We start from the raw sequence: 15,619 nt of genomic DNA on the forward strand, positions 1-15,619 counted from the left end.
CGAGAAAAGCAGGGGGAGATTTTCGTCACGCTTCCTGACGCGGTTGCAAGCCGCACCCTGTCCTGCTCTCCAAGGAGAGGGTCTCAGAGGTTTACGCGCCTACCTCACGCGCGCTCATCCTGGAGAAAGAACGTGCGGTCTGTCATCTTAGTCCTCTCTTGATCCCATCCCTTCATACCCCAGCAAGGAGAACCCGGGACCGTGGTCAAAGCTTTCGGCGTCGTGGTGGATGTGACGAAGGTCTCCACCATGCGTGGTGGTGGCCGTCGCATCTCTAGGCCCGTGACTCCATCTCACTCCGGAGATCATGCCCTTGTTACTGACGATGAGCTATCATTGAACGAGTAAATCGTGTCATGGCAAACGTGAGCAGACACATGCCTGAGACACACAACCTTCCGCTTTGTACGGAAAACCAGCAACAATCGAGAAAACTGCATTCCGAGGGTCCAGGGGTTTCTCTTCCGCTGTCCCCTTCGATGGGGAACGTGCATTTCAGGGTTCGCAGAGCACCCTCCTCCGTGCAGCCTCCCATCGCCTCCTCGCCCATTCCGGTTCCCTTGGGACTTCACGATTCATTGTTTCATTTGTCAGAAGCTCTCTAGAACGAGTCTCTGGGTGTTCGATGCTTCCAACGGCACTGTGCACAGTTACAAATTAATCAATGGAATCCAATTCCATGGTCCAGCGCCTGCTTTGGGCATGGCAGAGACGGATTCTGTGAGCTCTCGGAATCTATGCCTCTAGTTAATGTCAGGGCAATTAGGCACCCAAGTATGAATTTTCTACATTTTTCCATTTGTGCTCTGAAAATGGATCCTGCATTTTCTCATCCCTTCCTTTGACTCATGTACTTTCATTAATGAAAACAGCCATTTTCATTACAGTGTGGTATTTGGAGTTGACGATAAACAAAGAAATGAATGCAATAGAATGGAAGGCCCTGAAAAAAAAAAAAGAAAGAAACTCCAAGTATAAGTGGGAAGTTAAAAAACAGTGAATAAGTGAGGGAAAAAGGTGACTCATCCAGGAGTCTGCAGGCTTTCTGTATCAAGGTTCCGATAATAAACGTTTTAGACTTCGCAGGACGCATGCAATCTCTTCCACGTAGTCTTTATTATATCTTTTTAAAAATGTAAAAACCGCGTCTAGTTCACAAGGGCGTACAAAAACGGGTCAAAAGCTAAATTTGACCCATGGTCCAAGTTTTCGATATGAACAAAAATTCATTCTTCCTTATGCAGAGAAAAAAATAGAATATATTTTTATATTTGGGACACTGGAAGATTGAGAGTGAGGAAAGATTTCTTAGACAAGACCAAAAAGTAACGATTATGGAGGAAAAGGTGGCTCCATTTCACTGCGACAAAATTACAACTTCTCGACGACAACAGAATCGTAAACAAGGTCAGAAAATAAGAAGTCCGTTTCCCACGGTAGAATGGACTAGTTGCTCCGATCGACCACCACCATATTCATCCTTATACTACAAACATCTAAAAATATAGATTAAAGCATAAAAATGCTTAAAACAAATTGAAATGTATTGGTGTGCTGATTAGAAAGTAAGATCCATTTACAAGACAAAAGTCAAGTGAAAACCCGAAACCTGAGAAGGAAAGAAAGCTTTCATTATGAGGGCATATGCCAAACCAGATGCGCTTGGTTTTCCATTTTCGTAGCCTGCTGGGGTGTAGGGTGCAGGATCCAAACCCAGAATCTATCCTAGGTGATAACAGAGTGGGTCATACTCTAAATACACGACAGAATTAGAAATGATACACCCTCCCCCATCGCCTGCCAAGGGGATATAAAAAATAATTCCAATCTTCTCACTGAGTGAAGGGGGCAAAGTCTCTACTGTTAATTTTGTACCAATAAGAGAGTCTTCTCATGGGTTTGCTTCACGTCACACTATACAGCAACACGAGGAAAGCTAAAACCAAGAATTTTATTTAAATTAGTGCCTAGTGGGTGCAAAACAAATCATTTCTGTAGAAACCCACCTCCGACCCGAGTCTCAAAGTTCCAAAAATCTTAGCTCGCCATGAAAAATTCGAAAACAAACAAGGAAATAAGCTGCAATTAGGAAGAGCTAGTACGTAAAACAGAGTCAGACACGCCAAGACTTCCTTTGTTGGCATTCTTAGAATGAAAATATTTAGTGTGTAAAAAAAAAAGATTGAAAAGAAGAGTAAAGATTATAGAAATAGAAAACACACTCTTAAAATTCATACAGAGCCACGAGAGTCTCCAAACACCCAAAGCAATCTTGAGAAAAAAAGAAGGTAGCAAGCAGCATCACACTTCCTGCTTTTAGAATATATTATAAGACTCTAGTAATAAAAACAGTATGGTAACAATTTTAAAAATATATATACTGACCAACGGAAAAACACAAAGGGCCCAGGAATAAACCTACCGCTCACTGTAAACTAATCTTCGACAAGGGGCTCCAAGAATATACAATGAGAAAAAGAGAGTTTCTTCAATAATCGGTGCTGGGAAAACTGAATATCCACATGCAAAACAATGAAATCAAACACTCATCTAATACCATACGCGAAATCCGACTCGAAATGGACGGAAGACTTAAACATGAGACCTGACGCGGCGAAATTCTAAGAAGGAACCATAAGGGGAAAGCTTCTTGGTACTGGCCTTGGCAGTGATGCCTTGGATACGACATCAACAGCACAGGCCACAAGCAGAAATAAACAAGTGTGACTACGTTAAACTACAACGACATTAAACTACATTAAACTAAAACGACATTAAACTACATGAAACTAAAACTACATTAAGCTACATGAAACTAAAACTACATTAAATTACATTGAACTAAAAACCACATTAAACTACATTAAACTAAAACTACATTAAACTACATTGAACTAAAGCTACATTAAACTAACAGCAAAAGAAAAAAAAATCAACAAATGAAGAGACAACCTATAGGAGACAATATTTGCAAACCAACTATATATCTGATAAGGGGTTAACATCCTAAATATATAAAGAACTAATACAACTCAACAGCAAAAAATAATAATACTAACCATAACCCAATTCTTTAACGGGCCAGAGACCCGAATAGACATTTTTCCGTAGAAGATACACACGTGGCCAACAGACACATGAAAAAGCGCTCGGGACCGCTACTCATAAGAGCAATGCAGACCAAAATCACGACAAAATGCCACGTCATCCTGTTAAGATGGCTATTATGAAAATAAAACAAAAACAAAACAGCGAGAGAAGTCCCCACGACCTCTGGCTGTGGAAACCGGCGGGGTCGGCGGCCGGGTGAGGGTCTGCGGGAACGCCGGACGTGCCCCTGAAGGGCCACACGCAGGCTTACTCCATGACGGCCTCGCCCGCCCCGGGCCGCAGCGCTGGGGCGCAGGCTCGAAGGCGCCACGGACGCACGGAGCGGAGCTGGGCCGCCCGGCTCCGGGGCGAGGGCTTTGTCCCAGACGGAAGCGCTGGCGGAGGCCACTCTCCCACATCGAGCCCTCGCCACGCCTGGCATCAGGTGGGCACCATATCCAAGCTCCATCCACCTGGCTGACTCAGGTCACCTTGCCCAGGTGACTCCCTGAGACCCCTCCCCTCCCAATCCGCGGGCCCACCCCAGCTGCCTCCAGCGTTTTATCCCATACAAATGGCCTATCTAGGCTCATACCGAGGATTTTCTTAAAATCCCTCAAAGCTTCACAAAACCCAAAGCAGCAGCATCTGGCCTTGGCATGGCCCGTAGCTCCTGCTGCGCAGCCCCGAGCCAGGCGCTAGCGGCAGCCGGCCTTGGTTCCCGGCTTGGCCTCTCAAGGCACCTCTAAACTCAGCATGGGTGGCAGCGTCTGCAGATTGCCTGGTGACTCCTGCCAGGTGGCCCCAGGCAGTACACAGGCTGTGGCTGAACCTGGCCGGCAGCTGGGGCCCCTCGCCGGCCACTCCTCACAACCAACCAATCCCTCCCGTTGACATAAACAGCAACCAAAGCTCAACTCCAACAAGAGGGCACACACGACTTATGCAAAGGACACACCTTGGGCACCCAGCTCAGGTGGCCAGGAAAGACTGTGCCACAGGACACCTACTACAAAAAGCCACTCTACCAGGACCGGGAGACAGAGCAGCCCTACCTGATGCACACAGACAGAAACATGGGGAGGCAGCCAAGGTGGGAAGACAGAGAAACATGTCCCAAATGAGAGGACAGAGCGAGGCTCCAGGAAAAGAGGCAAAGGAAACGGAGACGAGCGATCTACCAGGCAGAGCTGGCGACGAGGGTGCTCGATGACCTTCGGGGAAGAGTGGACGAACTCGGTGAGAGCTTTAACAGAGAGGTAGGAAACGAAAAAACGGGGAGAGAGAACATGAAAAAGAACCGGTCAGAGTGAGGAATGCAATGACCGGAAACAAAGGATACGTTAACGGAAATCAACAGATTGGGCGGTGAAGCAGAGGATTGAATCAGCGACTTGGGAGGTAAGGTAGCAGCACACGCCCAAGCAGAAGAGCAACCAGAAAAAAGACTCCCCAAAATAATGGCAGTTCAAGGAGCCTCCGGGACAATGTCGAGCCCGGCGACGTTCTCATCACAAGCGATCACAAGCAAGGACATGCCCCCGACGCATTCGACGAGACATCGCGCCCTTCCCCTGCCACGTTCTGGCCTGCCACGTTCCTATTGAGAAATCAGCGGGAAGTCTTATGGGAGCTCCTCGTAGCTAACTTAGTGCTTTTCTCTTACTGCTTCTAAGAGTCCCTCCCTGTCTTTCACCTTCGGCCTTTTAGTCATGATGTTTCTGGTGCGGGCCTCTTCGGGGTCATCTTATTCGGGACTCTCTGAGCTTCCTGGGGTTGTACGTCTTAGTCCCTTCACCAGGTTAAAGACGCTTCCCATCGCTAGGTTTTCGATTCCTTGCGCGCGTGCGCGCTCTCTCTCTCTCTCTCTCTCTTATTCTTTTAGTACCCCTACGATAGTGGCTCACATCTGGGTCCTCGGGGAGGTCACCTGACCTCTCCGCGTCTCTCAGGTCCGCATGAGAAGAGTGGGGAGTCGTGGTACCAGACCCCCGCAGAGCAGCCCTCAGCGACGGTTGCTCTGGGCACGTGGTCCTGGCACACACACGGAACATTGGCAGGGGCCTCGGAGGACGGTACATCCTCTCCAGCCGCTGAGGGTCTGAGCAGCTACGAGGACGAATTTGGACTTTCCATGGCCTCCTGAAGAATGCCGAGGCTTTGGATTAAACGTTGACAGTAGGGAGTCGGGGAGGCTAAGAACATTCCAGGAAGAGGAGCCTCGCTGGAGGCCAAGGTGTGAAGCGGAAAGGCAGGACAGTCCCGGGCTGGGGCTCAGAGTGCCATTAAGGAGTGGGAGGGGGGCCAAGAGTGGGGGAGGAGGAACGTGGGAGAATGCGACAGAGGCTTCCTGGGAAGCTGGGGGGTTAGGGGGACCTGGGGCTGGTAAAACAATGAGCTTGAGAACTGGCGCGCAGCGGGCAGCCTGCGGGTTCTGAGCGAGACAATCAAAGAACTACGTGAGGAAGGGGCGGCATGGACGCCCGCACGTCCCCCCGCTTGTCGCTGGTGGGTTATGCGCATGCGCTTCGCGGGGACGCGTCTAGAAGGGCGCACCCCTAAACGTTAACGGCGGTTATCGCCGGTGGGGAGGCGGCTGGAATGTTTGATTGTCGTCTCTTTGCTCATCCGTATTTTCTAATTTTTCTGCAGAGGACATGCACCGCTTGCATAATTAAAAAAAGCAATAAAAGCTGTAAATAATTAACACGCTCTCTCTTCAGGTCTTAAACTGAATGGATGTGTTTTCAGCTCGGTTATTTCAAAGATTTGCAGGATTCTTGGCCTTGGAAAGGCACCACTGAAGAGCACACGCCCTCAGGGCCGTGCGGGGCGGAGGGATGGGGGGCAGACCGCATCCTTCGACCACGACGCTCCAGGCCCTGCACCCCAAGCTCTTTCTCTGGGGCACGGAGAGGCCCTCGGAGCCTGCGGGAAGGTTGCCCCGGGGCTGTAGCGAGACTGCAGTCTGCCGCTCCCAACACCATGGGCACACGTGGAAAGGACAAGAGGCCACGTGCCCTACCTTCTGGAGCTGACGCTTGGCGTTTTCTGCTTGCCGCTCCCACGCGACGCGGTCGCCCTCCGCCGAGACGGCCCTTTTCTCCGTTCCGGCTCAGACGTCGCCCCGGCTGTTGGGTGGGGCAGCTGAAAAGACCAGACACGTTGGCAACGTGTTGCTCGAGCACCCACGGCGGGAATGAGGCAGCGGGTTCCCCGTGGTCAGGGTGCCCGTCTGGGGGTGTCAAGGTGCAAAAATGCTGCCTCGTCCAGCACCCTAAGCTTTTTGGGAGGAACCTTCCGGAACCCCACCTGGGCTGGACGCACAGAGGAACACCCAGACTTTTGGGGCTAACTGAGGGCCTAGGGAACACCGTGCCCCCCAACTCTCTCTCTCCGGGACCCCCGCGCCCAGTACCCACCTGCATTTTGCAGGAAGGGGGGCTAATCTGGCTTTGAGGTCCTCCTCCCCTAGCCCGGCACCTTCTTTGCTGACGTACCCTACTCGAGATGAAGAAAGTGCCTCCGCCCCCTTGGGCCCCACCCACCTGCCAGGCCCTGGCCCTGGCCCTCTCCATGCACGTCAACGAGCTCTCAGGCTCCAGGACCCTCGTCCGGCACCCTGGCCAGAGTCGTCCCGACTAGGGGACCCAGATGCACGGAATCGCTCTCCAGATGGGACCAGAAGCTGATCATTTCGTCAAGAGCGGGAACTCTCCAGAGCGCCCAGCGCCTCCCCATTCTGGTCACTGCACCCAAGGGACACCGAGGCAGGCCGCATCTGATCACAGCGATCGTTTCTCAGGAGTCCCTGATGTGACCACTCTCTTCTCTGAAGAGGTTTTGCTGTTGTTGTTGGTTTGGGGTTTTGGCTGGGTTTCATTTTCGCCTGGAGTCTATCTCTTAATGAGTTTCTGGTTTATAATCTTGGATGACCCACGGCACTCTGCTGGCCAGCATTTCATTTCACTTTTTGCCTGTGCTGCCAGGAAGCTCAGAGTTAAATTTTATTTCTAGTTATGAAAAATATCTCACCCAGAGGCTTGGGTACAATAATAATTCTTTGCTTTGAAAACTGTTTTCTCGTGATTTTCCTTTGTTCTGCATTATTGGCTGTTATTCTCTGTCCTACATGTGGCAGCCCAGACCTCCCTCAGGAGCAGGCCCAGAAGAGGTCCTAATGGGCAGCAGATGTGACTGGCTGGCTTCACGCTGCCCCGCCCCTCCCCCCATCTCAGCGAGGCCTGTCCGCTGAGCGCGTGCCTCTGCCCTCTGCCCTCTGCCCTCTGCCCTGCGGCGCTGGGGCAAAGCGGGGGTGTTACCTTCGCCGGCGGCGCCCGGCCTCCTTCTGCCGGGCCGGTCCTGGTCCACCCTCCCGGCACCGCCGTGCCCGCCGGCGGGGCGTCCGGACCGTCGTCGGGGGGGCTGCCGCCAGGGGCGTGCAGCGCCAGGTGCATGGAGGCGGCCTTGCCCTCCTGCTCCGCGGGCAGCGGGAGGCTGCGGCTCAGGCAGCACCACGTGAGCCGCGGCTCCGTCCTCAGCGAGGGGAAGCGGCCCTCGGCGGCGCCGCCCCCCGGGGTCTCCGCGTGGGGACGCGGGGCCAGCGCCGGCCAGCCAGGGAGCGTGGGGGAGGGGAACGGGCCGGGCCCGGCCGGGGGCGCTGCAGGCGGCGCCTCCGGGGCGTGCTGGGGGGGCTCCCCCACCTCTCGGCGGGGTGCCCAGGGGCTGGGGACGCGGCCAGGGCGCCGGGCACACGCCCAAGCGCTGCCCGTGCACAGCTGTCCTTCGTCGTGGGTCTCCCTCTTCTGCAGGTCACAGGTCGGGGTGCGCAGGAAGGAGGCCGTCTCCCTGGGGGCCCCGGTGGTCAAGCCAGGAGACTCCATGGCTGCTGGGGTGCTGGTGTTCAAGCCCCCTCTCTCTTCCCCCTGTACCCCTTTTCTCCTTGCCCATGGCCTGGGCCAGTTGGGGTCCTCCTCGAAGCCGTCTGCTCCAGCCGGGGCCAGGCCTGAGGCTGTGCCAGGAGGTGGGGGCGTCCCCACCCCCGACCCGACAAAGGAGGCGGGTCCCTCGGGCTGCCCGCTCCTGCAGGGCGGGTCCTGGCCTGGGCCTGGGCCCTGGGCGCCGGGCGCTGGCGGGCGAGTCTCTCCCTGAGGCAACCTGAGGAGGTACTTGGGAGGAAAGGACGTGTCTGTAGGGGCAGCGAGGCCGTCGGGAGCCCGAGGCGGGCCGGCCGGCTGGGAGGGACTCCGCGGCGCCTCCTGGCCCCTCGGCCCCGACGGCCTCAGGGCCATACAGGCGGCAGTGGGGAAGGCTCCGGAGGCCTCCGGCAGCCTGGGCCTGCCCCTCGCCATGCACTTGGCGCTCCCGTACGGCCCCCATGGCTTGTCCCCAGGGTCACTGTCCTGGTCCCAAAATGGCGGGGAGGCGGCCTGCTCGGGGCCCCCCGGGGTCTCGCCTCCTGCCCCCAGAGGCCCTGGCCGTTCCCGGCCGCTCAGGGCCTCCACCCGCAGCTTCTTCCTCTCGGAGGGGAGCCGGCCTCCGCCGGGCCACCGGGGGCCCGTCTGGGCGCGCTGAGAGGGCTGCTTCGTGCCTCCTTCACGCTGGGGGTCAGACGAAGGTGGCCTGGGAGCCTCCGGCTCGCCTCCTCCGACGGGGCCGCGTGCCGGGGGCAGCTGACAGCCCGGCTCCAGCCTCCCATCCGGAGGGAGCAAAGGGGCCTTGCTGCCCAAACAGGGTCGTCCTCTGCAGCTGAGTGTGGGGGGCGACCTGGCCCCGGCCACCCTGGGCTGGTCGCTGCCTCCCACGCTGGCCGCCGTCTCGTTCTGCTTGGGCGGCTCGGTCACCGAGAAGGCCTCGGCGGCCGGCGGACTTCCACCGGGCCCCAGCGGGGTCCCCACCGACGTGTCACCACAGACAGGGGTCCTCTCGTCCTGGGACAGGCTCGCGCCCCTGCAGCCAGCGGCCTCTTCCTGGAGAGGAAGGCCCGGCACTGCCCCGCGGCCCACTGTCCCCTCCCTCGCCTTCTGGCCCCCGCGGTGGCCGCCTTGGCCCTTCTGGTAGACGCTCTTGAACGTGTGGTCCCCGTAGACCTGCCACTTCTCCTGGGAGAACATCTTTAGCTTCCTCTGGCCGCACTTCCTGCTGGCCGCTTTGCCCTTGCTGGCCGTCCCCTCCCCTCCGGCCGTTCTCTTTCCGTCTAGGTCCTCGGCAGGGGCCCCGGCATCCCCAGAGGGGGGACACAGCAGGTCCTCCACCGCGGCCTGTCTGACCAGGGCCCGGGGGTGGCCGCTGGGGACGTCCACCGGTCGGGCAGGGGCAGGCCTGGGGCTTAGAGGCTTCTTCTGTCCCCTGGGGCCAGTGTCCTGGGGGTCCAGTGGCTCCCGCCACACCCTGGCGCCCTCTACGAAGGGCAGCGAGTTGCTCCTGGTGACCGGGATGCACTCCGCGGAGGAGGAGAGCTGCGTGGGCACCGAGTGGAAGAACAGGGGCCGCGCCCGGCCCAGCGGGGCGCAGGCAGAGCGGGCGGCACACAGGGCCCCCCGGCGCCGCCGGCTGGGCTCGGACGCCCGGATCTCGAAGTGGAAGGAGTCCTTGAAGGTGTAGGGCACCGGCAGGTCGAGGCTCCCCTGCTTGCACAGGACGGTCTTCCGGGGCCGCACGTGGTCCAGCTGCGGGTCGTCCACCACCGCCTGGTTGTGCGAGATGAGCCTGGCGATGCGCTCCTCCAGCTGCCTCTTCTCCAGCTGCAGGCCGGCGCCCCGCGCGCCCGACCCAGGCGTCCCGCCGCCCCCCGGGCCCGGCGCGCCCTCGCCCTCGGACTCGGCGCTGTGCTCGGACAGGCTGTGCAGGGGGCTGCAGGGCGCCAGCGGCTGCTCCGCGCTGTCCGAGCGGGATAGGTAGCCCGAGTCGGTGCTCTCGCACTTCCTCAGCCGGCCCTCCGGGGCTCGGGCCTCCCAAGGCTTCTCCGCGGCCACCGCCGCCTGCTGCTGCTGCTGCAGCCCAGAGCAGGCCCGGCTGGCCGGTGGCGCCGTCTGCTCTGGCAGCTTACGCCTGGGCTGCGGGCCAGCCGGGGGGCGACCAGGGGAACCCGTGTGGGCAGAGTCCGAAGGGGCCTCTCTGTCAGTGAATGTGGACCCTGGACGGGGGGCCGCTTCCGGCTTCAGATCTTGGTTCTCGGTGACTGGGGACCGGTACCCGGCACCCTGGATGTCCGGAGAGAGGGGCTTCTCTGATGGGGCCCCAGCACCCCCACCCTGGCTCCAGCTGTCCCCGCTGCCGGCGGCTCTGGGGGTCTCCCCAGCCCTGTCCCCTTCCTCCAGGATGCTGCCCGCAGCCCCGTCGGACTCCGAGGACAGCCGGGAGTTGCTGAGGTGCGTCTGCGTGCGCCTGTGCTTGTACAGGTTGCTCTGGGTCTTGAAGGCGATGCCGCAGGTGGTGCAGGGGAAGGGCCTCTCCCCCGTGTGGGACCGGATGTGCTTCTCCAGAACGCTGGGCTTCAGGCAGTCGCGGCCGCAGTGGGGGCACAGGTACTTGCCGGCGTTACGCACCTTGCCCAGACCGCCCAGGGCGGGGACCGGGCCCGGGGACAGGACAGGCAGAGTGCCCACGATGTTCACAGTGAGCGTGGGGGCCGCTGGCTTCCCCAGATGGGCGGGGCCGGGCCCCTCCGGCGGCAGCAGGGGGCTGAGGATGAAGGGCACGCTGCCGGCCTCCAGGCTGCCCGCCACCAGGGGCGCGCGCGGCTGGAGGCTCCCGGGAGGCACCGTGTGGGACAGCGGGATGGGCAGGGCCTTCAGGAACACGGCGGGGGCCAGGCCCTGCTCAGGCGGCAGGATGACGGGGCCCAGGGTCAGGCGGGGCGAGGCCTGCGCACCTGCGGCCCCTGGGACTGCAGGTGCGCGCGCAGGCGGGTCCCGGGCTGGAGAGGCAGGGCGGGCGAGGGCTGGCACCTCCATCCCATGTCATGCGACGGCCCGGGATGCCGGTCACCTGCGGACGACACCACACGTTACCCGTCATGCAGCGCGCTCTCCCCTGCCTCCCGCCAGCGGGTTCGTCACCCCGCCGAGGCTGAGACAATCCCCCGAGAAAGTAAGCGCTCTCATGCCGTGTGCGGAAGGGGAAACTGAGGCTCGCAGCAGCGGGGCCGCGCCATGCAGCTGATACACGGCAAAGCGGGGTTTTGGTCCAGAGCCGTGGGGATCCTGTCTCTTATTTAACGTGTTCCAAGGGGACTCTTGATTCTCGCCCTCTACATGGGTCCATGGGAGGCTTGTCACTGAGGTCCCCTGACACCTAGCATAGTGTGCCCTGTGCAGAGGAGACACTCAGAAACAAACAAACAAACAAAAAATAGAAAGTCTCAGCCAAGAGATACAAAATAAAAAACAATCCAATGGAAATGTCATAACCGAAATTTTAAAAATTCAGTGGGTGGGCTCAAGAGCGGAATGGGGAGAACAGCAAAAACAGCAAAAATTTAATGACTCTGAAAACAGGACAACACGAATTTCCCGATCTGAACAACTGAGAGACAATAGGCTGAAAAAAAATGAACTGAGCCTCAGAGACCTGTGGGGCTAACAAAAGATATGACAACTGTGTCACCAGAGTCCCAGAAGGAGAGGGGAAAGGGGACCGGACTAACACGGTCAAAGAAAAATTGGCTGCAAACTTTTATTTGGCAAAAGACAGAAACATATGGATTCAGGAAGCTAGTGAATCACAAACAGGATAAACCCAAAGAAATGCTTAGCAAACCACATCGGAGTGAAACTTCTAACCTGTAAAGAGCAAAAAAAAAAAGAAGTCTTGACAGCAGCGAGAAAGAAATTTACCATTTACCTTACCTTTAGGAGAAAAATGCCAGTAACTGCGATTTTTCTCCCCAGAAACTTGGAGTCCAGAAGGAAGTAGCGAAACATTTTTAAGGGATGAACAAAGAGAATTATCAACCCAAAATTCTATATGTAGCAAAAAAAATCCTTCATGAACGAAGGAGACATCCAGACATTCTCAACCAAGATGAAGAGAATTGGTCGCCTGCAAACTCACGCAAAAGGAATGGCTGAAGGAAGTTCTCTCAACATAAATAAAATAACAAAAGGACACTCGGAACATCAGGAAAGAAAAAGAACAACGGAAAGAATAAAAATACAGGTGAACGCAGTATTTCCTCTGGCGTTTTCTGAATGACGTTTGATGGTTGAGACAATATAACACGGTCTGATATGTTTCTAAACGTATGTAAAGAAATATTCCAGACGATTATAAACAGGGCAGGGTAAAGGAAGGGAAAGTTTCTACATTTCACTCCAACTGGTGATGGCGACGCCAATAGCCTGCGATGCGAACGGCCACATAATCAATACGAGGACATCTGAGGGAGCTGGCCCGGACCTCAGGCCGCAGACACGAGCCCTCTGCAGCCCCGGACCGGAGGCGGCGCCTCCGCGGCCCTCCGAACAATGAAACGAGGGCCCGGGACATGCAGAGCACAGCCCGCCGGTGGCCGGGGGGCCCACGCACAGGGGCCGCCCCCTCTGCAAGCCCCGCTTCCTTCCGTACAGCCCAGGAACTCCAAAGGCCCCGGCCCCCGCTCCGCGCGGAGCCCCAGTGCGCACCCTCGCCTCCTGTCATCCGTCACCTGCTTCCTGCCCCCGCCGCAGGGTACTGCCTGTTGTTTGCTCAGCAACTCCAGGCAAGCCCCAGCCCGGCTCACGCGGCCGGCTCCTCCGCTGTGGGATGGCCAGACCACGACCCTTCCCGCGACACCTGGACCCCTTCCAAGTCTGTCCTTCCTTAGTCGCCCTCTCTCAATCCCAGGGTGCCATGGGGAGTTTCTGGGGGCTTGTGGCTACTCTTCTATTACAGCAAATCGGTGTAATTTACTGTGTGATTTCTACCTGATTATGTCTCGACTACTACAGAACTGGTGTGAGGGGTGGTCCCAAGGGATAGATCCCTAGGGATGGGCTCAGGGGGCCGATTCGGTCCTGCCCTTGGACTTGAGCACAATGCTAAGCTGTTCGCCAATGAACAATTCACTTCTTATAATCCATGACATGCAGCGGCGTCACAATCAGCCACGCTCCCGCCTGCGCTGGCTGTGATGAAGGGCCGACGGGAGCACGTGCTTTGGGAGCTCAGGTGGCTTCCACTCCTCCTGTGCGGCACCGACGATGCCTGCATGGGCTGTGGCGTGAGGTCGGTTTTTCTGAGCGCCCTGAGTGTCTGCAGGGGGAAAACGGCGAGCCCGGGCCCGCCCGGAGCCCAGGTCTGAGATCCGGACAGCATTCACGGCGGCTCTGACAGACCCTCTCATTCCTCACGGCCAAGGGCTGGCACTGCTCAAAATCCAACACGGAACTCAACAGCGCAGGCTGCCGGATTAACATGGCTGTTGGAGTCACAGTCTGGACAAGTTTCCTGTGTAAAAATTAGGGCATTAATCAGGTAAGAACGAGATCCTAAAACGTGGAGTAGGACACCTTATGGGACCTCGAGACACTGACGATGTTGACCTCCAAGTCACTCGGAGCCTCTCTTACCAGTAGCAGAAGCTTTCCCTCCGGCATCCAGAAACACTGGTCTCCCTCGGGGCTCCCACTGGGAAGCCCCGTGTCACCCACGCTCGGGCCGGATGCCTTGAAAGCGGCTGCCCTCCCCCTCAGGGCCACCGCCACCAGCCGCTGTTGCCAAAAGGCCCAGAACTCCAGTCAGGTATCAGTGCTCCGGGGCACAGGCACGCGCCGCGACCCAGGAGGAACCAGCTTGCCAACGTATACCTGCAGAAACCCGAGGCCACGCGTGTGGGGTGGATGCTCCGGGAGCTACGCCACGAGGGGCAGACAGTAACAGCGGGGTCACACCAAGCTCGTGACAGGGCGCGCTTCCCGGAGGCCCCACGTCACGCATTAGCTGTGCCACCGGGCGGGCCTCTAACAGCTTACTTGGTTGGCTCACTGAATCCTGGTCACAGCCATGACTTACATGTAAAGAGGCTGAGATGACAGCGTTTTCCGGAACGGTGCGGAGGAGGGAGTCTTAGGCAGACAGCAAGGCTAGACTGGGCGTATCTCGTGCAACCATCAAACCCACCTCCCCACCTCGCCCCCTAACTGCAGGTCTGAAGAAGACCGAAAGCATCCCTACATGAGCGAGGGGTATTTGCACCCCGAAAACCTCCATGGCGGACCCTTTTTCAGGCCAAGAGACTGTAAGCAATGCCACCATTGAGATGGATGACAGAATCCCACCCTAGCAGAGGCCAAGTGGAGGCGCTTCTAGGCCGAAGGGAAAGGGGGCGTGTCGGCCACAGGGCAAGAGAGACAGGCCGGTGATCAGGATGCCCGGGTCTCAGGTCTGCAGCGGGAGACGGTTGCTCGTGTGTCCCTGTCGCGAGCCTGCCAGACCTGAACGACAAGAAGCACTCCTGAGCGCGGCGGCCGGTGACCTGGCCGAGTCACCGAAGACTGACTCACAGCCTTTCTTCCAGTTTTCAGAGCTGAGTCAGTTCACAGACCCAGAGGCCCTTGACGGAAGGGGAACCTGGGTCCCCTTGCTAAAGGGGACCTGCACTGTGACCACAGGGAAGCAATCGACCTTCCTCCCAGCCTTCCCCAGAAGGACACGTGGCCACCTACTGGAGTGACTGTCGTTTGGAGAAAAGTAAATACTCAAGTTCTTCAGGGATTACTAGAGACTCCGAGAGGTGAAGAAGCCAGAGCGGCTGAGGCTCTGCCCTGAGGGCTCGGGATGCGCGTGGGCAGCTGAAGGCGCCGTCAAAGATGCCAGCCACGGGCTCGCGACCAGCCAAGGCACGGGGGCCGCGGGAGCGCCGCGCCCAGGCTCCGGGTACGTGGCAGGAGCGAGCTTATTTACGTGTGCTAACCGTCCTCTGCTTCTTTCTCCTGCACGTTTTTAAATTGTACACGTGAGCCATTGAAGGTTCACTTTACAATTTGGTCTTCAGGGAACGGAGCATTCAGTGAGGAGATCTGGGGGGTGATTAAAGAGCCCCTGATGCACATGACGAGTGCGTCTTCTCGCTTTGAACAACGGGAACGTCTTCACTTACGGGAAGGAGAGGCGGACCTGGCTGGGGAGAAACGCAGAGCTGCTTTGTTGGTTCAAGGGAGTTATGTGAGCATGAAGGGCGCAGGTGGAGGCGGAGGGGCCCAGGGACAGACAATGTCGGCGAGTCGTGTGTCGCCTCTCAGCTCCCTTCCACATTTGCTGTACGGTAAACAACGCGACTCCTTTAAGCTCTTCCCCTTTAAAGTGGGCGCGATGCCCAGTTTTCCCAGTACGAGATGCTGGAAGGATGCTCCAGAAGGGAGAGGCTTCCTGGAATCTTCAGCGGGCACAAGGACACCTGCTGGTGGCCACCCTGCCAGTGGCCCCGGAGGCCTCCCGTGCGCGACCCTGCGGCCTCGGCCGGCCACTCACCTGTCTGCAGCCCCCACACGGGGAAATCGGAGCGCCCGCACAGCGGGCACACGTGCGTGCCCAGCGCCCCCTGCAGCCC

The 15,619-nt window shown here is 57.7% G+C and overlaps 1 protein-coding gene across 1 annotated transcript in view; it reads right to left on the bottom strand.

Moving 5' to 3' along the window:
- Positions 1 to 15,619, bottom strand: part of ZNF831 (zinc finger protein 831) — a 76,484-nt gene that overhangs the window by 42,824 nt on the left and 18,041 nt on the right. Inside the window, exons 2-3 of the mRNA XM_036229669.1 lie at positions 7,413 to 11,079; positions 6,116 to 6,237 (exon numbers count right to left, since the gene is read on the bottom strand). Coding sequence (XP_036085562.1) covers positions 6,116 to 6,237; positions 7,413 to 11,045 — 3,755 coding nt within the window. The 5' untranslated portion in view covers positions 11,046 to 11,079. The remainder of the gene's footprint in view (positions 1 to 6,115; positions 6,238 to 7,412; positions 11,080 to 15,619) is intronic.

The sequence above is a fragment of the Rousettus aegyptiacus genome, unplaced genomic scaffold (genome assembly GCF_014176215.1).
Source record: "Rousettus aegyptiacus isolate mRouAeg1 unplaced genomic scaffold, mRouAeg1.p scaffold_m13_p_12, whole genome shotgun sequence".
Taxonomy (NCBI): domain Eukaryota; kingdom Metazoa; phylum Chordata; class Mammalia; order Chiroptera; family Pteropodidae; genus Rousettus; species Rousettus aegyptiacus.